We start from the raw sequence: 25,151 nt of genomic DNA on the forward strand, positions 1-25,151 counted from the left end.
TAGATCTGGCAACAAGAGGGGACAGAATATGGGAATGCTTCGGATGACTAGAAGAGTCAGTTCAAGAACCTCCACTTGTCTTTGAGTGACAGAGTGTGTCGTGTTAAGGTCCCAACTCAGATCTGAAAGGTATGATCTCCTCCCCACTCTACCGCCTGGTCTGGGTCAGGAACCCTTTCTGTTCTCCCAACACACCCTGTACGGTTCCTGTCACTGGTCACTGCCCTTCTAGGTCCTCAAGGAAAGGGATGGAATCCCACCTGTTCTCACTGTCCAGCTCCTACCTAGAGCAAGCACACCAAGGACATGTTCACTGATAATGACTCTTGGCTAAGAACAGAAATATCTAGGCCCCGCCAGGAATGGTGGTGCACACCTGTAACCCCAGTGACTCCAGAGGCTGAAACAGGAGGATTGCCATGTTCAAGGCCAGCCTGGGCAATTGAGGCAGAATTGCAAGTTTAAAGCCAGCCTCAGAAACTTAGCAAGACTCTAAGCACCTTAGCGAGACCCTGTCTCAAAATAAAAAGTAAAAAAGGGCTGAGGATGGATGAAGCTCAGTGGTAAGGTGCCCCTGGGTTCAATCCCCAGTACCCCCACCCCAAAAAAAGAAAAGAAAATCTAGGCCCACTTCCTGGCCCAGTCTCATGAATGAAAATCTGCAAATAAAGAGCTTGGTGGAGGGGTTTGTATTTCTTTACATATACACATATACATGCATGCATATATATATATATATATATATATACACACACACACACACATATATATATACATACATTTATATATATATATATAAAGAAATACAGACCCCTCCACCAAGCTCTTTATTTGCTAACTTTATATATAACATATGTGTGTATATATATATATATATATATATATATATATATATATATATATAATTTATATATATACAACTTATATACATACAATTTATATGTAACTTATATATAAAAATTTTTTAATTTATATATGTATAAAATTTTTAGTTGAAGATGGACACAATACCTTTATTTAATTAATTTATTTTTTATGTGGCTTATTTTCATATGCATGTATTATGTATTATATGTGTTTATATATATATATATGTATGTGTATATATATATATGTATTTTTCTATTCTATATATATAAAGAAATACAGACCCCTCCACCAAGCTGTTTATTTGCAATATATATATATATATACACACACACACATATATGTATGTATACTTATATAAAATTTATACATATAATTTACATATATAATTTTTAATATATATACTTTTTAGTTGTAGATGGACACAAAACCTTTATTTAATTAGTTTATTTATTTTTATGTGGTGCCTCACTTGTGCTAGGCAAGCACTCCACCAGTGCACTGCAACCCCAGCCCAGGTCTGTATTTCTTAACAAGCCCTCTGGATAATCCTTAGAATCCAGGAAGTTGGAAAGCCCTTGTTTAGACCATAGGTATTCCCTCTGGGACAGGGAGTGGGAGATGGAGGACCCTTGATGGAAGAACTCGCACACAGTTCTTCTGACTTCTGGGAGCTCAGCCATCCCCCATCCCCACGCCACGCCCTCCATGCCCAGCCCCACCACACATGGCAAGAGCAAACTCCACTTGCTGAGTCCATGTGAGATTTCACACAGCATGACAAGAGTAGGAGGGAGCGACTCTAGACTCCCCACACAACAGATGGCTGGCTATCTTCAGAATTCCAGTCAAGGTAGTAGCTAGGATCCGTCCCTCTGTGATAGTTTCCGGACAAGCCAGGCTAAGCAGAGGATTGGTCTGAGAACTGTGAAGGAATGGAGTCAAGGAGTTTCAAGTGCTCAGGAGCTTATTCTCACTTCTCTGGTCTGCAGCTTGCCTATGACCTGTCCACCTGGTTGGACCCTGCTCACCACTTACCAGCTCTTTGACCTTGGACAAGTTTTCTTAACTTTTATGTGTCCAGTGTTATCAACTGTAAAATGGGGCTAATAATAATAGATACTTCGGGATTGTAGTGAAATTAAACAAGTTAAATAAATATAAAAATAAAATGCTAGTGAAGAACTTGACACAGTAAATACTGTGGGATTAGCTACTGTTGGTACTCTGTCTGAGGACATGGAAGAAATAAGTTATGCTGGGCCCTGGCTGCTCTCAAAATGACTTTGTAACCCTAAGGATAGTAGGAAAGGAAGCTGATCATGAGTAGAGGGAAAGAAAGGCAACTGGAATAGTAGGTTGGACTCAGGCTGGGTAACCTTGGCCATGATTTAACACATTAAGCCTGTGTTCCAATCCGTCAACCCTTTTCTATCTCACTGGTTTGTCATGAACTTTGCAGAATGCAATGCAAGTGAAAGTCCTTTGAAATTATTTTAAATGCCACATAAGGGTAAGGTAACTGTGGTCTAACAGGAAGCCTGTCATGGAATTGAGAAGACCTGGTCTCAAATCCCACATCCACTTCTCACCACATGATAACCTTGGACAAGGTACTTGACTTCTACTCTCTTTCCTTATTTGTAAAAGTAGACATCCACCTTCTTCACGGTTGCTCTGCAAGGTAAACACGTAGTGTCCAGCAACAAATGTTTGGATTTTTAAATCAACATTATCATCCATAATCAATGCACAAGGAAGATTCTGTGCCATGTTTTTCTTAGAAACATTTACTCCCACCCATTAATTAGGATGTCAGTCCTTCCTGGTGAGGTCTTTACTCATATTCTTTGGAATTCCTTTCAAAGCAGATCAAATGACCTCTCTGGGAAAAAAACTGAACCAGGCTCAGCTGAAGCCCTACGTGAGAGCCCTTGGACTTGGTGTCTCCAATTCTTTCCCCCTTCCTGGGCTCCAGTGCCAAGGCAGCCACTGGCAGCTTCCTAAGTGTGCCTCATTGCTACCACCCTGGCATGTATGGGAAGAATGTGAAAAAGAGAGGTGATGGAAACATCACTAAAATGTGTGTGTCTGGGTTCAGTTCCCCTCATTCATGTCCCCTGAGCCTGCCAAAGCATCCCCTTACCTAGCAAGTTGCTATTGTTTTCTCAGCAGTTGAATAAATCTGTCGTTGGCAATATTATCTTTATTCATTGTAGGAGATAGTAGAGGAGAACTTCCCAGAGCTACTCAAATTTAACAATGTATTTTTCTATCTTTATTGGTGGGGAGGAGTGGGGGGAGGTTCCAGGGATTGATCAGATTCCCAGCTCTATTTTGTATTTTGTTTAGAGACAGGGTCTCACTGAGTTCTTAGCGCCTCACTTTTGCTGAGGTTGGCTTTGAACTCATCATCCTCCTGCCTCAGACTCCCGAGCTGCTGGGATTACAGATGTGTGCCACCAAGCCCAACACATCTTTCTATCTTAACCCCTAGTGCCATGCTGTTGAATACACTTGGGGAAACACTAGTCCAGCTACCCTTTAAGGGTGGGTGAGAACGGCACGTGGACCAGCCTCATGGTAAGAAGAGCTGCTCATCCCTGCAGAGGACATAGCTCAAGCAACACAGCAGGAAGCTGAGAGCAGACTGAGGCCTGAGGTTAAAGAAGCAGGAAGAAGGTCCCTGGAACACTATAAAATGGACAGGTTCTCTGAGGACCAACTCCCCTGTCCCTGTGTATTTCTCACCATATCTGGAAAGTCACATATCTTGCTGGGACTTTCCAGAAGCCATGCTGGATTTTGTGGAACTCACATAACTGCATCTCCTCCCTCTCTTCCCTTGTCACTTAATGGAGTGGAAAACATGGAGATCTTGGAGATGGGCAGAGTCCCCTCCTTGCTACACTCCAGCTGCATGCCATCTGGGCCTAAAGTTTCCATTCAGCAAATTGGAGTTAGCATAACCTCCTCTTAGGACTCGCAGTGGGGGCTGTCAGAAGTAATGTTAGAAAACCTTTACAAATGTCTGGGGGATTGCTCAGTGGTAGAGCACTTGCCTACATGCACAAAGCCCTGGGTTCAATCTTGAGCACTGCAAAAGAAAGAGAGAGAGAGAGAGAGAGAGAGAGAGAGAGAGAGAGAGAGAGAGAGAGAGAGAAAGAGAATGCTCTTACACAGGACATGTGTCCAGCACTTGCCCTTGTGATGGAAATGTCAATGTACAAAGCCTTCTTGGGAAGTGTCAGTTTGAAGCCAAAGAGGAAGAAGGAATTCTGCAGGGTAGCCCAGTCTAGGTCAATGCAATATTGAAATCTGTGGTAATTTTTGCAATAAGTTGCAAGGGATCATGGTATTTGCATTGGGAGCAACATGCCTCCCTGCCTAGCCAAGCCAGTTTCCTGCTGTAGAGGCTCATGGGTAATGCAATCCATCAAATAATAAATATTTGTTGAGTATTGCATACGTCACAAAAGTTTGAGGATAATATTTTAGAGAAAACAATTTTCCCGGGGCTGGGGTGGTGGCTCTAAGCACTTGCATAGCACACGTGAGGCGCTGGGTTCAATCCTCAGCACCACATAAAAATAAATAAATTAAACAAATCTGTGTCTGTCTACAGCTAAAAATATTTTTTAAAAAAGAAAAGAATTTTGCCTCTTCAAATACTTTCTCCTTTCACCTGTGAAAATATTGTAAAAATAGCATTGCTTAAGTGCACGTCTTCAGTGCAGCGCTGACTTAGGCTACTTACAGGTATCCTTTCTATTTGTCATAAAAATTCTTCAAGGTCAGGATTTTCATTCATATTTTACAGATGAGGACATGAGGTTAATTAACTTGTCCAAGTCAATCAGCTCACCGAGTCAAGATTTTAATCAGATTACCCAACTCCAAAGGTTGTCTTAAATTCATGGGACCTTTTTATTTCTGTGTGGATATCAGCAAGTCAAAAGACATTGCCACAGAGCAAGAAGTCCACTTTGACATTTAAAGAACCCACCCAGAGAATGTGGTGGTTAAATCTGCCTTGAAACATCAACTAGTGTAGATGAAAATGTTTGAAACCTTACGAATGCCTCTCTAGCATCAAAGAGAAACACTCTTGGTTGTTAAGGCATCTCCCCACTTCAATCTCTCTGGCTTCTCCAGCTGGAGATGGAAAATTCTCTGGAGTTGAAGGTGGACCTGCCTACCTGCTTAGGGCCTTCCCTGTGGAAACCTCTCCTGTGGACACAGGAAACTTAGGTTTGGTTGGTGGCTCCTCCGTATTCCAGAAAGTTGTTAGCGCCACTTGCCAGAGCTGCACAGCATACTAAAGAGGAGCACCCAGAGGCCAGGAAGATCTGGCCCCACTTGGCAGCATAGCACAGTGATTAAGCTTGTGGGCTTTGGATTTGAGACCCAGATCTGCCACTTCCACTCAAGCATGTCACTCTGCCTCTCTAAGCTCCAGTGTCCTCAACTGAAAAAAATGAGGGGTAATTACTACCTGCCTCCCATGGCAGCTGTAAGGATTAACTGAGATGACATGCAAGATGCCCAGTGTATGACTTACACCAGGAACAGAAGTCAGTTTTTTAATCTTGTTGGTTTTGTTAAATACAACAGGCACCAATTGCATCCAGGAGTCCGCCCTCCTCTCTTCAAAATCTCAGTAGCACAGTGAGGTCCACTGTTGCAGGCCCTGGGCTACTCGTGAAGGAGCATAAAGATGAGTAAGGAGCCCCTGTCCCTTCAAGCAACTCCCATTCTGGTGTGGAGAGCAGACACTGAGACTTGTCATTTTAATAGAACATGGCACGTAACAGAAAGGTATAAGAAAATCCTGTGGTAGCACAGACAGGCAACCAGCACCATATGGGATCTGGGAGATTTCACAAGGCAGCGCCCAAGTGACTACCAAGGATACATGAGTGGCCAAAGGGGGAGTGAGCATTCCCAGAAAAGGGAACAGAGTGACAAAGGTGCAGGTTTATACCAGAACTGCAAGCCCTTCACAGGTCACGGCACAGGCTTGAAAATCCCTAAATAAAGCCACACTGTTTACCTGGCTTGTTTCCTATGGCTTTGGTCCAAAATAAAAGTCATTTTCATCTTAAAACAAACTTCTCCCCAGGAGTGGTGACATATGCCTATAATTCTAGCAACTCAAGAGGTTAAGACAAGGAGGATCAAGACCAGTATGGACAACTTAGCAGACCCTGCATCAACATAAAAAATAAAAAGGATTGGCGCTATCTCACGGTAGAGCACCCTTGAGTTCACTCTCTAGTACCAACAGAAAGATAAGGAGAAAGAAAGAAAGAGAAAAAGAGGGAGGGAGGGAGAGAGAGAGAGAGAGAGAGAAAGAGAGAGGAAGGAAGGATGGAAGGAAGGAAGGAAGGAAGGAAGGAAGGAAGGAAGGAAGGAAGAAAAAGAAAGAAATAAAGAAAGAGAAATAACTTCTTTCAAATCCAGAGACCCTATCAACTCCACTATAACAATGTCACTCCAGCTAGTGACCCTCTCCCAGGGAGAGGGTGACTGCAAAACCCTCTTGCTTGGGTGCAGGTTTTCCAACAGTAGCATTACTGGCGTTTCCAGATGGCTATTTATTTGTTGACCTGCACACTGTAGGATGTTCAGTATCATTCAGGCTTCTGCCCTCTAGATGCCAGCAGACCCCCTCCAGTTGTGACAACCAAAATATGTCACCAGACATTGCCATGTGTTCCCTGGAGGTAGAATCGTCTCCATTGAGAACCACAGCTTTATGGCCACCTAGAGCCATCTTTTCCTGCCCCCTTGTTCTCAGGGAGTTTGTGGAGCTGTCAACGTTCTCTCATGTCACCATGGATTCCAAGGGTATCTGGAAAACCTCCACTGGTGGTTTCCTAGGAGACCTGCTTTACCTCCAGCCTTCACCTGGGCTGAAGGGTTGGTAGCGATTAGCTTGCTGTCAGGCATGAGAGATGTGTGTTCTGTACTTTGTCTGCCAAAAGGGCTTATAAGGGATGCAGACAAAAAAGTCAGACAAAATATGGGAAAGAGTATTTTCCAGAATTGAGTTTTTTGCAGTCATCCCAAGAGTATTGCGAGGTGTTTGTGTGTCTGGCCTTTGTCAGCAAAGAGAATATACTTGGGCTGAAGTGCTAAGAAGGCAAAGAAGAGGTGGCCCAAGTCCCAGAAGATGAGATTTCTGATGATTAGCTGACAAAATCTCCAACCAACTCTAGGCAAAACAGAGAGGAGTCATGAAGAGATTTACCTCCAAATTGTCCAAAAGTTTACGTGCAAACCTTCATCACCAGCAGTCAGGTCTGGATTACCCATAATCAGGTGTTAAACTACTTCCATATTCTTCTGGAAAATGATCCCAGTTCCCTTAACCCAGGCTTTTGTGGGTGTCTCACTATCACAGCAACACCTGCTCTGGCCTGCAGCCTGCATCCCAGAAGACAGAAGGAAATAGCCTGAAATCTGCAAATACACCTTGTTCTCCTCAATGTCAAGGAGCATGTGAGCCAGTGAGTAACGACTTCTTAGAACAGGAGCTTGCTCTTTTGAGCACTCCTTCCAGTGGGGAGTCAGGGAGAAGTCGGCAGATGGAGAGAGTCAAGGATAGAAATTGGTCCTCTGTGATATCATATGATGATAATGCCACTCCACACCCAGGGAAGAGGATGAGGATCAAAGCATAGGAGAGAAGAGATTCTTCACCATGGAACAGTGGCCCCAAACCCCAGGCATCGAGTAGGTGGTATCCAACAATCACTGTTCTTTCTCCTTGTGATAAAAACATGCCTTGGAGGACAGGAAAAGGATGGACAGATGAAACACCCACCAATCCCTACTCAAAGAATGGAAAATCTAGTCAAGTACAAGAAAGCAGGGGCTGGGGTTTGGCTCAGTGGTAGAGTGCTTGCCTAGCATGTGTGAGGAACTGGGTTCGATTCTCAGCACCGCATATAAATAAATGAAATAAAGGCCCATTAACAACTAAAGAATATTTTTTTTAAAAAAAAAGACAAGAAAGCAAACCTGCCCAGCAACTGAAGAGCACACGGAATTGCACAAAGAAACTGTGTAAGTGACGAGGTGAAGGGAAAAGAAAGGGCACTGGGAATCAGCTCAAGTTCCCTGGAAGGTATTTGCAGGCTGCACTAGAAATTTTCAGGGCTGGACTCAGAATATCAGCCAAACATGGAATTAACAGCTTCTTCAGTCTTTGGTACTGGTGCCAAGGTCAGCTATCCCGGCCACTCCCCTGATGCCTCTAAGACATAGATCTCTCCACCACCCACTCCTCCTGAGCCAAGGTCTCCTTTAAGAAGCTTCATGGATCCCCACCACTAAAGGACTTCCTAGGTAGTAGGGTCTCCTGCAAACCCCACAGGAGGAACAAGGCCAGTGGGCATAGGTGGGAGTCCAGGGAGAGCAGCAGAGGACACTGTCTGAATGGGAGACCTGTGGCAAGTGGATACTGTGGAAAGTGGGCTTTGACCTAGGATGGAAATACTGCTTCCCTGGCCTGGTCTGGATGAACGTTTCCAAAGATAGCCTACGTGCTCACTGGTGCCCAGGCAGCAGGCCATGACCCGAAGGGAGCCTCAGAGACTGGGGAAGTGGAGGAGCCTAGACCAGGATACTTGGATCCATTCGTAGCTCACGTCCTCACCTGCTATAAGACCCCCAACCCCTTCATCTGAAAAATGCAAATTGAGGCCTTGGGCTCCTTGCTCCTGAGTCTCTTCCACAATGATCTTCTGGACAATCTTCCAATGGCCAGCTAACACTCCACCCGGGCTCCTAGGGCAGGGCAGGGCCAGAACAACAGAGCTTTTGTGGCTCAGGCACAAGGTGTTTTCTGCAGGCTATCAGCAATTCTTTCCCAGTGGGTTCTCTGTGGAAAATGCTGGGTTAAAGAACAGGATCATGGATACTGTTTTGCTACGGGACTGTTCAGAACCTCTGATTTGTGCTTCAAAGAAAGAAACTCTAATGGGCATGGGACCTTTAATTTCAAAGTGTTTCAACAGGCTAGTGCTCCGGGTCAGACTTTGAGACAGGCTGCTCTTGAGGAATCCTGCAGTACACACTGTCCCAAGGCACCTTGATGGCAGAAACATTTTCTGGATGTCAGCTGGAATGGGGACCAGAGGAAAAACCCTCTGTCCCCAAGGCCTTCCTACTTCCTCCAAATGAGAGGAGGTAAGAAGAGATGGGTGTTCACATGGCCCAGCCTCCCCCCAGGAGCTGTGAATCCCCTCAGTCCCTCCCCACAGGGCTCAAGGAATAAATGAACAACCAACTGGTGCCCAATCCAGTCTCATTCAGCCGATGGTGGGGACAAACTGTCTTGTGTTAGAGCAGGGAGTGCTCCAGCTGCTCTGTTGACCACAGAGTCCACGTGGGAGAGGTGGAAGGCAGAGAGCCCAGGGAGGTGACCAGAAGGGTAGGTCCAGTGGGAAGAAGGATGTGAAGGAATTCTCAGAGGCCTGGTGTGAGACACAATGCACTTTATTGGTGACAGAACAGATGAGCAGAGGGTGCTGCATGTTATATACATCAGAACCATGGTGACCCTCCCAACCAGAGAGGGAACACCAAGGGCAGCGGAAGGTGGCAGCTGAGGCCACAGCTGGATAATCACAGGCGCAGGCTGGAGCCAGAGAGAGGAGGCTTGGCCAGGGATGTGAAGGAAGAGCAAGAGTGCTCGCCTTCCAGCCCAAGAAGCCGCTCCTTGGAGGCAGGGGCAGGGCACTGGGGGTATCACTGACATTGGGAGGGGAAGAAAAAAACAGGTGGGGAGCGAGACACTGGGCTTGCTGCAGTGCGGGTGCCCGTGAGCACTCTTTATCGGATGTAGCGCTGGGAGGACTGAGAGATTTGGGAGGACTTGATGCTGCTCCCGCGGGTACTGCCTGAGCTGAAACCTCCGCCACTGATGCCACCACGACCTCCAGAGCTGGAGCCAAAGCCACTGCCACTGCTGAAACTGCTGCCGCCACCAAGTCCACTGCCAACACCAAATCCACTGCCGCCGCCGAGTCCGATGCCACTGCCAAGTCCACTGCCACCTCCCAGGCCGAAGCCACTGCCTGCACCACCTCCTACACCAAGGCCACCGCCATAACCGCCTCCATAACCACCTGCTGAGGCCGATGTTGTGCTGCTGCTGTTGACCACAGCTGTCGGGGAGGAGAGGACAGCAGTCAGTGGCCCAGTGCCCACAGCACCGTGTTATAATTAATTAATGAGCCACCAGGCTCAGGGAGATCAGGAGTGATTGGTGTATCTGATGATCACTGTGAGCCATTCTAATGTCATCAGTTATACACTCCAGTAATGTTGTCATTGTGAAGTAGCCAAGGGTTCCTTTTACATATGGTCAACCCTTGATGACCCCCTTGGGTCAACTGTCTGAATTTTTCCCCCAGTAATGGGCTTCTTATTGGATCCCTCTTACTGACCATCTATACCAATTAAAATTGCCCTGAACCCAGAACAATTTCAAAAGCCAATCCACTAGCCCCTCCATTCCCAGAATACTCCTCCAACTTATATAGGAATGTTTTCTTAATTGATCACTACTTTCCTGTATTAGTACAGATATTTGAGAATCAACTCTGATTGTCAGGGTTCCTTTAGCTACTTACAGATGCTGACAGCACTCTGGCACTCTCCAGACATCCTGTTTAAACAAGAAAGCAAGAGAAAGGCAGCTCTGTCACTAAGCTGTCTCCAGCAAGTTCTTAGACCAAGGAGAGGAATAGCAACTAGAACTGAACTCAGAAGCCTGGCAGGTTGGAAAGCTCCATCCACCCTTCAGTGGACCATAACAAGGAGACCTGCACACACTGTCTGCATTCATGCATTGGCTTCCTGTGGACAGAGTGGGCTGGTAAAGGCAAATAGCTCTCTGCAAGATCTAAGGAAGGAGCTTCTTGGGCCCTGCTGTGTCAGGTGGGCTTCTCTCTTTCCATCAGGCCACCATCTCCCTTTACCTGGTCACTTACATGGCCCTCAGCATGTGACTTGGTTCAGGGAGATGGGACTGGAGGCTCACCTGCACTCCTCGCCCTCCAGGAGCTTGCGGTAGGTGGCGATCTCCACGTCCAGGGCCAGCTTGACATTCATCAGCTCCTGGTAGTCCCTCAGCAGCCGAGCCAGGTCATCCTTAGCCTGCTGTAAGGCAGCCTGCAAGTCTTGGAGTTTGGCATTGGCATCCTTGAGAGCCATCTCCCCACGCTGCTCAGCTTCTGCGATGGACGTCTGCAGATTGGCATTCTGGGAAAGGGGAAGTTAAATGAGATGAGCCCAATAAAAGGGTCCAAGGCCTTCTACATCCTAGAATGAATTACCCATTCTAAAGTCGGGGAGCATCACCCCACCCTAGCATCTCCATTTTGTCTCCATCCACAGAGTCACCAATCATCTAGACTAGTTTGCTCTTTGAACTCCTTGGAGGTGGATGCTAGCTAGGATGACCTCCAGAAGTCCATTCCTAGTTAAGAATGGACTTCCTCACCCTCATCACTCACTAGGCAGCCCAGGAGCCAGCATTCAGGATGACCCCACCTGCTTCTTGATGTTCTCGATCTCTGCCCGAAGTCTCTGGATCATCCTGTTGAGCTCCATGATCTCACTCTTGGTGCTTTTCAGGTCATCTCCATGCCTGCCAGCTGTGCTCTGCAGCTCTCCCAACTAGAAAGCAAAAGGGAAGACTTTGCCTGATGTTCTATACCCAACACCCCCTACCAAACCTTGAGATGCTTAGTAAACATTTCTTAAAATGGCATTGAATTGGGTTTCAGCAGGGAAGAGGACAACTGATTTGTTATGGTAGAAAATTCTTCCAGCCTGTAGTCACTGAGCAAGCGAGAATCAATCCCCTGTGGCCTGGCAGAGGACAGTGCAAATATCTCCCCCCACACACACCCAGGGAACAAGACTTCTGCAACTGAACAATCACTGAAGGATATAGAACCAAGAAGGGTGCCCCCAGTAACCTTAGGAACTCACCACCTAGGAGTCCCATAGGCCACAGCCTCCCTGACATCCTCAGTGAGTCCTCTGAGAAATGCCTCACACGCACCTTGGTCTGGTACAGGGCCTCAGCCTCAGCCTTGCTCCTCTGGGCAATGTCCTCATACTGGGCACGGACCTCAGCAATGATGCTGTCCAGGTCCAGGTTGCGGTTGTTGTCCATGGAGAGGATCACAGACGTGTCACTGACATGGCTCTGCATCTGAGACAGCTCCTGCCAACACAAAAGGAAACTATTAACTTTCAGGGTCTCTGCAACAAGAACACAGAGCCCCAGAGAGTCCTGATCAACAGTCCCACTCACTGACTCTTAGTTTTAAAGGTATATCTAGCCCACCCTGCCCCAGCCCTACAGAGAACTCAATGTCTACAGACCATACTGCCAAACCCCTTCCAAAGGGCCTCATCTCTAGGTTCATCGCCAATAGTTTTCAAAATATATACCAAAATGCCACAGTCCCAAATCTGAAAACATCTCCCCCTCCCTCTCTTAGTAGGAAACATTCTCACTGCATCATAGAGGGTCCTCAGGAAGTTGATCTCATCCATCAGGGCATCCATCTTGGCCTGAAGCTCCACCTTGTTCATGTAGGCAGCGTCCACATCCTGAGAGAGACAGGAGCATAAAGGCCTTATTCCTCCAAAGAACAAGCTGCAAACTACAGCGAGAGAACCAGGGGAACCATTGCTTGGGATGGTCCTTGTCCAAGATGGGGCACCACAACCAAGAGGTGATTCCTAGCTCAGAGTTCAATTCTATCAAAAACTAAAGGCCAGTGAACTGACTCTCTCAAGGATCTTTCCAACTAATGTGCATGTGATTTCTGCTTTTTTGCTCCAATGGCCTGAACTTGGAAGCCCCCTGGCAGCAGAGTAAGGAGATCCCCGAAGCCAGCTGGAAATCTGCAGCTACGAGACCCAGAAACCTCACACATACCTTCTTCAAGGTCACAAATTCATTCTCAGCAGCTGTACGTTTATTGATTTCATCCTCATATCTGTGAAAGTAAGAAATAGATGAATTTGGTTATTAATCATCAATACAACTGTTCTGTGAAATCTCTTCCACCCCTCTGTCGCTATCCCAACCTCTTAGATGAACACATCCTCCTATCTCCCTAATTGTTAGGGGGACCAGCCATTCCAATTTCCCAGGCAAACTATCCCCAGGAAACTCCTCAATCCCAAGCAAACCTAAAGAATAGATCTTCCCTGACCTGGCTCATGAGGAAACATTTTGACTGTAATCTCATCCCTCTTGCCCCAAGTTCATTTGTAAAGGACTATGCTTGGAGAAGGGGATTGAGGGGGAAGCCAATGAACCCAACTATCCACCATGAAGGCAAGAAGAGGGAAAGAGGTTAGGTGACACCACAACACAGCAGTCACAAGGAATGCAGACAGGGCCACGACTCTGAGAAGGGTGACCCATGGCATTTTCCCACTCCTGCCCTGTCACTCACTTCTTCTTGAAGTCCTCCACCAGGTCCTGCATGTTCCTCAACTCCGAGTCCAGGCGGCCTCTCTCCCCGAGGATGCTGTCCAGGTAGTTCCGCAGATAGTTGATGTGGTTCTCAAAAAGGGGCTCAAGGTTGTTGGTGCCTGTGATGGAATTGGTGCCCTGCTGCTGGAGCAGCTCCCACTTGGTCTCCAGGACCTTGTTCTGTTGCTCCAGGAACCGCACCTGCAGCACATTGGGAAAGCAACATCAGACAAAACATGCAGCGGAAGAGTGGAGGCCCTTAGTTAGCTCAGGTAGGTCTGGGTGTCTATATCTCCTGGTCCACCAGCACAAAGGCCTAGAAAGCAAGTGAAGAGCTCCAGCTTCTGCTACAGCTGCAGAGAATGTAGTCAGATGGGGGATCAATCCAGGCACTAAATTTGCAGCATGGCTTGGAAAGTTACCAAGAGAGGAGAGATATGCAGGGAAACTGGAAATACCCCTGCCTCAATGAAGAATGAGAAAGATGCTTGGTGTTCCTGGGGACTTCAAAACTCTATCCCAATTTCCCAAAATGCAGCACTCTCTGCAAAAATGTACCCAGCAGCACCATTTCTACATAAGACTACAGACGATGCAGTTCTTCAAAGGCTAGAATCACTGGGAACCAACACTGATTGACATGTCATAGTCAGTACCTCTCTTGAGACTGGAGGGAAGACAGCCCCATGTGAGCTGTCCTGATCTGAAGAAGGTCATGGAACACCTTCCTTTTCCTGAAAAGGTTGAGTAGGGGCACAGAGGAAATCACCAACTTCTCAAAGCCCCTTGGTCCTTAGGGTTCCACTTAAGCCTCATTCATCTCATCTCGGAGGCATCTGTCTCTTTGCAAGGCACAACACATAGGGAAAAGGGCCTCATTAAAAGTCTCAGAGGACAGCTCCTATTTGCAAAGTCCTCAGTTCTGGGTCAAACTCTTCCTCGCAAGTGGCCATGGCTCTTGGTTTGAGCTGCCAGCTCTGTCAGCCTAGGCCTAGGTGAGGCAAAGGGAAGGAGACTGGGGCATAGGGTCACATAAGCAGGATATGGTAGAGTTTGGGTCCAAATAGGGGACCATTGTCTTTCCAACCCCCCCCCACACACACTACACACACTCCTGCTTGACTCTGAGGACAAACTCATCAGCCCTGAATATCTTCCCAGACCCCCTCCCCCAGAATTCTGCCTGAGTCCCTCGTGTCCAGCCTGGCCTGTCCAGGACACACTTAAACACTAATGACTCTAAATATCAAATTCAAAGTCCTTAGCCTAACAATGAGGATCCATCATAGCTTTGTCACCTTGTCAATGAAGGAGGCGAACTTGTTGTTGAGAGTCTTGATCTGCTCACGCTCCTGGGCCTTCACTTGCCCAATCTGGGGGTCAATCTCCACATTGAGGGGCTGCAGGAGGCTCTGGTTAATGGTTACTTCCTGAATTCCTCCAGGGAAGCTTCCAGGGCCAAAGCCACCAGGCCCACCAAAGCCACCAGGCCTACCCAAACCTCCAAGACCACCAAAGCCACCTGCTCCCCCAAGCCCACCTCCCATTCCTCTGCCACCACCAAAGCCACCGCCAAAGCCACCTCCATACCCACTCCCAAAGCCACCTCCATAACCACCTCCAAAGCCACTGACATAAATGCTACGTCCTCCACCAAAGCCACCAGCCCTTGAGCCCCCAGCTGCCACACTGAAGGAGATACTCTTGTTGCCACCTAGGTTGTAGAGGCTGCGACTGCCAAAGCCACCTGCTGCGCCCCGTAACCCAGAGGCCCCACCACCAGCTGCCCTAGAGCGGGTCACACCGCTCATCCTGCTGCTGCCGGTCACCACGGCCGAGCGGCCGGAGAAGACCTGGCTCCCGCTGCTGACGGATTTCTTGCTAGCTTGTCTGCTCATGGCGAGGAGGTTGGTGAACAGAAGAGCGAGAGAGGTAAGCAGGGACACTGAGTCAGAGGAGGGAGAGGGACTGGAGACCTGGGCAGAATAAATCCCTTTATATACATTTGAGGAGGTTGCTGGGCTCCAATGAAGGAGGGATAATTAATCCCAAATATTCATGGGCTGGGTTTGCCCTAAGGCAGTAAGTTTGTTCCAGGCTACCAAACACACCTTGAGAACAAGCTGAAATGGTAAAAGTGCTAAGGTGGCAGGCTTACCTAGCAGGGGGCGGTGCCTGGCGGTGCCCTGTGCTTGGGCATGGCCACCTCCTAGCTTTGTCTGACAGGACCCAGGAGGCACGCTGACCTGCATCAGGGGCTTAGCTCAGGTCTCTCTACCCAGCAACCACCCCTGGGTGCTACCAGATTCAGGTTCAAGCTCTGGAAAAGTGAAGTGGAAGGAGTAGGGAGGTTCTGGGTCCCTGAGTGATGGAGACAGTGAGGCCCACCAAACTCTGGGAAAGTGTCTCCTTAGAAGGGATGATACGATTCACTCCACAGTCAGCACATGGTTACTAAGTGGTCACTCTCGAGCTCAGTGCTAGACTCAAGAACAAAGTAATGACCTCTCTTCCTCCCTTGCTAGAGACAAAGACCAGGATGATCACCAATCTCCCTCTATTCCAGGCTTCAGTTCAGTGGCTTTTGGGCTTATGATTATCTTCTAAGAGAAAATGTGAAGCTCGCCTGAATGCACATTGTTCAGACACTGGCAGAACCCAACATGACAGATATTTGTTTGCTTTGAAAACTTCCTAGAGAAGCTATGGGGCTCCTCTAAGGCTTCCTTTCTTGCTTCCTACATTTTGGCATTCCTCTGGCTTTAGTCCAGGTCCCAGGGAACAGGAAACTCAAAGACCAACTCAACAAAATATTCAACCAATTCTCACAGATCCACTAAGGTGCACCAGGCACCATGCACAGCGCAGGATACCTGGTCAGGAGCCAGATACACAGGGCCCCTGGGGACCATTCTCTGGTAGCAGGCATGCTCCCCTACCAGCCTCAGGAGGCTAGTTCTGGCTAGGCCAGCAGCACTACTGAACAAGTCTGACTCCAAAAGCCTGAGAACTGCCAACCCGGTGTTTTCCAAGGCTTAGGCACTGGCTTGGTTTGTCCAAGAGAAGAGGCAGCCTGCGCAGCTCTGAGCTTGCCAAGTTAGCTGCTTATCTCTTCAGGACAGGTCTTTTTTCGTTGTGTCTCCTGCGTATGAAGCTCTGCCAAGGGTGTGGCCTGTGTGCTCTTGGCAGGAGCAGTCTCAGAACTGGGGGAAAGGAGGAAAAGACAGGGATGTCAGGGTTCATGGGGTAGGGTTGTGGGAAGGGTGACCCAAGTGCATATTTCCCCAGTGGTCTGGTTCTGCCCTTTTGTCCTTCTCTTCCCTGCATGTTACCCTCAGGCTACGCAACATCCCAGCCCCTTTCCTAGGACAAAACCATGAATTTTCCAGAAGTTTCCAGTCTTGGACATGTACTGAATCCTTTGGTTCTTAACACAAGGCTTTGCCAATAATTGATGCTTATAAAGCTTGATTGATGGAATGAATGAATGAAACAAATTATTAATGAATCAATTGATTAATGAAACTCTTAAACTAGATTACAAACAGATACTGGTTAAAAGCTGGTTCAACTGCCATTATATGAGGTGGCCCAAGCTTATTGAGATTATCTCGACATGAGGAATCCAGACAGATTTTTCAGATATGGTGTTCAGATTTGGGAACGTACCCATGCAAAATGAACATCATCTCCTCCACAGCAGGAAGAATATAGAATCACGAATCAGAACCCAATGATCAAGAATCAATCAGAGAATCAAGCCGAAGTTGGGCATCCCTAGGATCTTTTCTCCAACATCTCCAACTTCTTTCCCTGATCTCCCACAACTGCTGCTCAGGTCTTAATGAAATGTGAAATGAGCCCAAGCCCAGAGGTGGCCACACACAGCCCTCCTCCCCACCTTGCTACCTCAGAGGAAACAGAGTTTGAGGGATGAACCAAACCCAGGGCTGAACCAGACTCTCCCCATGACTAACCATGACCAAGGCTGGTCCACTGTACTTTAGCATCATTAAAAAACCATCAAAGGTGATCAATCATCTCCACCTTTCTGGATCTCCATGGAACATAGCTAGATAAAGGAATTCTGACAATAATTCACAAAAATGTATCACACAAATTAGGTCATTTTTTTTTAATTTAAGAGAGTTGAGTAGTGTATAATGCTGCTAAGTGTGTTATTTTATTACGTCACTGCTGAAATTTATTTGCACTATGATGAAGTAATTTGCTACAAAAAATATATATGTATGTGTATTTACATATACTTACACATACTTTTACATATATATACACACACATACACACACACACATACAAACACATATTACATATATGGGGGAGTGGAAACCCTGTCTTTAGGTCAATTAAAAATGAGCTTCCACATGCTTCAGCTTATCCATGAAGTCCAGAGCAGAGGGACTTCAGGAATTCTTAAACCTATGGTGAGTCAGGGGACCTCAGTGTCCCCCTAGGGGAGATCCCAGCCTTTGCCAGAGTCCACTGATTCTGAATCATGCTTGCTTTTTCTTTAAATGGAATAAACTTGAAGAAGAATCTTTGAGAAGCAAGGTCACAACCACCATTGTCAAGAGCTAGTCCCAGGTCTGGGACGTCCCCAGCAGATGGAAAGCGTGACAAGAAGGACATGATCTATACTTATTCTAGGAGTCAAAAAAGCAAAAAAGATATGACCTGGTCTGGGGTGGGGGGGACAAGGAGTAAAAATAAAGACCAGGGAGTACATTGGCAGGACTGGAATGTCAATTATGATCAGAATTATGAGAGAAGGAAGCGAAGGAAGGAGAGGAGGCCATGTGTGAGTGAAGACTCTTGGTGGTTGGGCTGGTCCTCTACACTTGGGGCACCTGATACATATTTTGAGAAAACAGAGTTGGTTTACACTTACCCCCCACCCAAACCTGAATTTGGTTAACTACGAATCCTAAGCACTTTCTGGAGAAGAGTGAGTCACTGGGTTGCAATGTTTGAAATCCAATACTCGCAGGGTGCTGCAGCCAGGAGGCTGCCCATCCACTCCTCCTAGAGACCAGCACCCACCTGGCCTCTCCCACTTGTTAAGATCCTTGTGGAAGCCAATTCATCAAATCCCCTGACTTGTCCAGACCAGCAAGATGCCACCCTGATCTCAGCAAGGTCTTCACGGATGTAGCTTTAGTGCTTTCTGCTCCATCCAGCGGGAGCCTGACTCCTCCATGGGATCAGTGAAATTGGGGTCAGAGGGGCCTCATCTGCCCATCTACTCAGGGGGGACCTATATGTCCCTAGGTCTGAAGTTGCCTTTTAACACACACACACACACACACACACACATTGCATTGTCAGAACTTCTGTTTTCAACGTCCTTTGATAATATCCACTTTTACTATGAATTCAGCAATAGTTGTAAATAAAATTGCATTTTATAATCACATACATTTGGAAATGACAATACCTATATATGAAAAGGCACACTATTCTTCAATCTACTGACATGTAAATGCATTCATGAGGATCCTCAGAACCCTTGCATCAACACAATAACCACCTAACCAGAGCCTTTCAACTTCAGGTCCCAGTCCCCTGCCAATCAGCCTATGTCCCTGCTGGACAGTGCGTATACTCCCTAGAAAGGACTCTGTCCCCAATTGAAATTCCTCACTGGACCATAACCCTCTGCATGTTGTCACCACCTGTCCTCCTTGCCTTTATGTCCATCAGCCTTGGGCCCTGGGCAGACTTCAATGAATGTAAACTGAACTAAGATGCATTTGCTCTTGCTTGGCCTTCACAGTAATGCACACAAACGTCCCTGCTTCTCCATGATGACCCTTACAGTAGCAGAAAATACTCCTGCCTTCCTGGAATGTCCCAGGCTAGATGCACCCACTGTTTCACCTCGTCCTCAGTGTGCATGGTTCCCAGGAGGCTCCCCTGAACCCACTCCCACTTGGGTTCACCTCTTTGTTTTTGATTTTGAGGGAATGGTTGGTTGTATTTGTTTGGTTTGGGGTTTTTATTTTGTTTTTGCAGTCCTGGGATTTGAACTCAGGGGTGTTCTATTACTGAGCTGAACCCCAGCCCTTTTCATTTTTTGAGACAGAGTCTCACTAAGTTGTTCAGGCTGGCCTCAAACTTGCAATCCTCCTGACTAGACCTCCTGAGTAGCGGGGATTACATGGCTGAACCACAGGGCCTTTTAAAATTACAGTGCCTACCTAAGGCATAACACTCAAAAACAGCCAAATGTACACCAAAAACTGGTAGGAAGCCCCTTTCTATCTGTGACCAGGACAGAGTGCTTCTTCCACTGCAAGTTAAGATCCTGTTCCCTTTTCTAACTTTGGGCTCATCTCAATCCTGTCTGGAGCTAAGATAGGGGGCTTTGAAGTCAGGCTGTCCTGGGTTTGAATTCTGGCTCGACTTCTTCCTGACCGTGCCTCATGTTTCTCCAAGCCTAAACTTCCTCCCCTATAAAATGGAATGAATAGCAGATTCATCTTCCCTAGCTCTCGTGAGATTTGAAGTAAATAACATAAGTAAACACTAAGAATGGCACCTATACACAGTTAGCACTCGGAAAATATTAGCTAATATTTTGTGTTTGTTATTTTGTCTCACTTGAACTGTGCTTCTATCCTAATACGAGAAGAGGGCCTCTATTGCTCTGGGGAAATTGCAGGTTAATGCAATGAACTAATTGCTCCTGTGACAACCCAGGAACCCCATTTTGTTAAAATATTTTACTTCATGTCTTTCTTTCACAGATGCAAAGCATCATGCCTGGTCTCTCCTACCTCTTTCTCTTCATGCAATGAATACTTACTGAGCACTGACTGATTGTCAAACACTGATGCAGGAACCAAGAAAACAGTGGACAGACAGAACAGAACCTGCTAGGTCAAGCTCACATGCCAGTAGGGGGCAGACAATAGAGAAATACACACAGGATAGGCAGGCGGTAGAAGATGCTATGAAAGAAATTCAGCAGGAAAGGGATGGGAAGCCTGACCAGGCCCATTTCATAGAGTGCTCTGGGGGAACTAAGCAAATACTGAACACATTAAGAAACAGGCTAGGTAGCCCAAGGGCAAAGGCCGTGAGGCAGGAGCGTGGGGCGTACCAAGGAACTATCAGGGGCTGGTGTGGCTGAAGCCAAGGACGGAGGACAAGTGGTTTATGAAATGAGTTCCGTATGGCTGCAAGACAGATCCCACAGGGCCTCATTAGACCCATCTTTATTTGAGAAGGGGGGTTAAACAAAGGTGAAACATGAGCTTACTTTTTTTTTTTTTTTTTGTACCTGGGATTGAACTCAGGGGCACTTAACTACTGAGTCACATGCCCAGCCCTTTTTTGTATTTTATTCAGAGACAGAGTCTCACTGAGTTGCTTAGCCCCTCACTAAGTTGCTGACTGGCTTTGAACTCGTGATCCTTCTGCCTCAGCCTCCTGAGCCAATGTGATTTCTTTTAAAGGCTCCATCTGGCCAGGCACAGTGGCACATGCCTGTAATCCCAGCAACTCAGTGAGCCCTGTCTCTAAATAAAATATAAAAAAGGGCTGGGGATGTGGCCCTGAGTTCGATCCCTGGTACCAATAAAATAAAATAAAACATCCATCTGGCTGCTGTGTAGAAAGTAGACTTCAGGGGCTAAGGGGGAACTAGGTGAGACCTGTCGGCCTTCCTTCCTTGACTCCAGGTTTTAAATAACTCACTTCCACCTCCTGCTGTAAGAATAAGTGAAGGAGCAACAACCACAAAGCCGTTAAGGAAAAGCTTAGCCTGACAATCGAAATGAGAAAAGGCTTTGCCCTGAATAAGCCTGGATTTATGTGAGATTCCTCTGAATGACAAAAGCCGTCTGCTTATATTTGTGCTGAATCATGTTTATCCTGCATGACTCCTCAAACCAGAGGCTAGTGAATAGCAGCAATCACAGCCTTGTCCTTGCTAGGAGTCACCAAAAGGCCTTGGGAAATTATTCAATAGGTTACTTGACACAAAAGATAAAAGGGGAGGTAGAAAGGTTATTAAGTGATCATTTAACCTGGGAAAGAGGGAGTTAAGAGGAAATTTAAATTTATTTTTCCATGGAATTATTTGCAAAGTATGGATCTCTTTCCATTGAAGAATTTGAGGGAATCCAGTTGGATGTAAAGTGGAGTGTGTGAGCATGGTAGTAAACAGGGTGAGTATGGACACTGCAGATAATCTAAGGAGAACCAAGTGAGTAGTACACACCTGTAATCCCAGCAGCTTGGGAGGCTGAGGCAGGAGGATCACAAGTTCGAGGCCAGCCTCAGCAACTTAGTGAGACCCTTTCTCAAAATTAAAAAGGGGCTGGGGATGCAGCTCAGTTGTTTAGCACCCTAGAGTTCAATCCCCAGAACCAAAAAATCATCATCATCATCATCATCCAAAAAGATTTAGAAATAAGTGTTCAATGAATACCAAAGAGATGAATATTCTTTTGGAGGATAAGAGACAATTCTGCCAAGAGACAAAGGAATACAATAAATGTCTTAGTCCCAGAAACATCCTCATAGTACACAGGAATGAAAAAAGAGGTGGAGCAGGTGCAAGGCTCAGCATTTCCCCTGCATGGAAGGAGAGTGAGGTGCCCTGTGGCAGGCCCCAGACATGAGTCCAAAACATAACATGGGCCTCGAGGCCCCACCCCAAAAGCAGGTAGCCCAGAGTTCCCTTCTCCTCTCCTGCTGAGCTTTATCTCTCAGACATGCCTTGTCTTGCACTTGTCTGGTCTTAGAACACGAGGACCAAGCCCCACACAGATTGGACAATGGGCCAAATCATGGTCTTCCACTGCCCAGATTCGACCTACCTCTCCAGCCTCCTCTCCACCACTCCCGGCCCTTAACCTTGACTGATGCCAAGTTACTTTGGGTTTATATATGTACTTCCCTGAACCACACTCCAAGAGCCTCTACTCTGATATTCTTGCTGCCTAGAGAACCCTGGACCCTGGGCCCTTCCTCCCAACTCCGGGTCTACACCCCTTTCACCCCAGCGACCACTAGAACTTTGACATTCATCTCAGGTGCCACCTCCTCCAGGGAGCCTTCCTTGAATCCCTGGCCAAAGTAAATGCTTCTCCCCTGTGCTTACATCTACCATTGCTCTTAATAGTCTCCTGAAAGCACGGAAAATCCGTATCTCATGTGTTTGCTTCCCAGCGCTTCCCACACTCAGGTGCCATATTCACATAATGCTACGCTTTCCTTAAGGGAGGACCCAGCCGCAGTATGATTTCTATCTCCACAGGTTTTCACAGAGCCAGACACAAAAGAGGTGCTTGCAAACCTTGTCAGGCTGTCCCCATGAGGCTCACAGGCAGAGTCACAGGAGGTGGATAGCCCAGTACCAGAAGGGAAATGCTGCCAGGGAGAAAGGAGCAAGATCAGAATCCACCCAAGGAGGCATCAGGGAGTAGGGCATCGGGTGGAAGTCCTGAAAGACTTCCTGGAAGAAAGGTCTTGCTCTTAGAGAAGATCAGAGTCCTGCTGTCTATTAGGAGAATACTTGCTGCACCTCTAGCACCCAGGTCCTCCCTGTTCTGCTTAAATGTCACCTCCTACCCTCACCCAAGACCAAAAGTAATTCCACCCTCCTCTGGACTGCCAAGGCCTTTGTTTATAACTCCCAGTGGCCTTCATCTGCCTGTCTGCTTCCAATCATTCGCATCTAGTCATGACCATCCGTATTGAAAGCCCCTCAAAAGCAGATATAGCTGTTGATTCTTCGCGGGTCCCTATCACCCAGCACAGACCAGGCACTCAGTGAATATTATTCATTCATTTAATCAACATCCGTTAAACAGCTACTCTAAGGCAAGTACAGTGGCGCTGGAATATCAAGATGAATAGCGCCATGGCCTCTGCCCTTACAGAATCCATAGGCAGGTGGTTTGTTTTGTAAGTGAATGAACAGGTGGGTCAATAATAGAGATGGGTCACTGGCAACTGAAAATCAAAACCCTTTCTCCAGAAAACCTCTTCCTAGCTTATCTAGCATCTCAACATCCTTCTCCTTCCATTTTTGAGAAGCAAATCTGTAACACTTAAAAAGAAAAAAAAATGCATAACAACTGTCTTGCCTTGACCTAAGCCAACCAGGAAACCATGGGAAGCAATGGCAATGCGCCCTGGTCCAGAGACTCCCACCACCGGGACTCTTCATGGCCACACTTTACACTCCAGCCTTCTCTCCACAGGATAAAGGGACAACTGTTCAATTTGGCAAAAAAAAAAAAAAAAAACAGGAACTGATGCTAAAATGGCTTCTTCCCCTCAGCCTGGTCTTTCCCTTTGTCCATGGACTGGCCCACTACCATATCCTTAGAAGACACAAAAGGGCACAGGTCCCTCGTTTGCTTCCCTACATAGCTGGTGCACTCAACCCCGACATCCATCCAAGTCATGATAGTAGCCGTGCCTTACTCTGAGGTCCTCTCATCTTAGAACCCAAAGTCTCGATCCCAATAATGAACTAACCCAAAATCCTACAGTGAGACATCACTAAATAAATCCCCCTTTGCTATGTTCTTCTGATTTGACCAGCAGCAAGGGAGGGAGATTTCAGAAGTGTTAGCAAGAATCTTCTAGAACTGAGAGGACTTAACTCGGCACAGAGGGTCTTGGTGATGGGGAGACCTGTGCAGGTGTAATAGTTGCTTAGAAGCCAGAGGGACCTAGGCCACATAGAAGGTGGGGCTATAGCCAGGGCCCAAAGCCAAGACCCTGGGGAGTGCAGGTCTGGGAGGAAGAACCGAATATAATGAATGAAAGATGCACCAACCCACAGCTGGGCCCTTTAGTTGGGAAAAGTAATTTCAGTATAGCCAGAGGGAAAGATTTCAAAGGCGAGGGAGCCATGGGGCTTCCAAAAAGCAGGTGGTGCACCCTATGTCTCCCCAGAACACAAAGAACTAGCCAGAATCCAGTTCAAAGGATCTGAGAGAAGGGGTACCCCTATGATCTCAGCAATGCATTTCCCCAAAAAACTCCAATAATCCCCTCAACTGACCAACCAGCTCCAAACCCGTGGGTACTATCGGGGATCCACTCCCCTGGACCCCTCAGGAAATAGAGGCCAATGTGACTGTTTTTCCTCTTTCATGTCCAGCAGAGGTCTAAGACACCTGTCACAGAGCCCCAGGGCCTGGCCACTTCCACACTCCCCTTGCTCAGGAGGCAGGAGACTTGTGGCCCATCACAGCCTCCAGCAGGTGACCTTGGGAAGCCCCATCCCTGCCTCCAGGCCTGAACTCTCCTCTCCACCCCAGAAACTCAAAAAGGAGCTAATGAGGCATTTTCCCAGGGAAGGGGCGCAGTGGGGACCCGGTCAAAGCTGCCGGACTGGCTGCAAGGGCTGCAAACACTTCCTGTTCTGACACATGGGGCAGTGAGCTGGGGAGACAATGGAGAGATTAGGGCTGGGCTCTTGAAGGATGGAGCCATCTGGCCGACGGAGGGAGCGGTTCCTCTTGGTTTCTCTTGGCAAACAGCCCCTGCCCAAGCTCCTCAGATTAACCCTTGGCTGCTTTTGGCTGCTCAGCACCTGATTTCCTAGGAGACCCCATAGGCAGGCACTGGCCTGGGCAATTCATGCGCCCTCTCATCTGCATAGTTGGGCCCCCAAGAGCACTGCACTGGAGGGATTGGAGTCAGCATGAACTCCCCGTAGACAAAAAGGGAAGCACCAACTGGTGACCAAGAAAGCATAGCCTGCGCCTGCAGCAGGAAG

General features: G+C 47.2%; 1 protein-coding gene across 1 annotated transcript; it reads right to left on the bottom strand.

The window, feature by feature from the left end:
• Positions 1–9,354: 9,354 nt before the first annotated feature.
• Positions 9,355–15,380, bottom strand: Krt3 (keratin 3). The gene is made up of 9 exons (XM_046435595.1): positions 14,683–15,380; positions 13,365–13,585; positions 12,839–12,899; positions 12,412–12,507; positions 11,951–12,115; positions 11,434–11,559; positions 10,922–11,142; positions 10,512–10,546; positions 9,355–10,043 (listed from the first exon to the last, which is right to left on the bottom strand). The coding sequence occupies exons 1-9, from the start codon at positions 15,280–15,282 to the stop codon at positions 9,709–9,711; spliced, it is 1,860 nt and encodes a 619-aa protein (XP_046291551.1). The 5' UTR covers positions 15,283–15,380; the 3' UTR covers positions 9,355–9,708.
• Positions 15,381–25,151: the final 9,771 nt, after the last annotated feature.

Source organism: Marmota monax, unplaced genomic scaffold (genome assembly GCF_021218885.2).
Source record: "Marmota monax isolate L192 unplaced genomic scaffold, Marmota_monax_Labrador192_F-V1.1 WCK01_AAM20220418_F8-fsc00012, whole genome shotgun sequence".
In the NCBI taxonomy this organism is placed as follows: Eukaryota; Metazoa; Chordata; class Mammalia; order Rodentia; family Sciuridae; genus Marmota; species Marmota monax.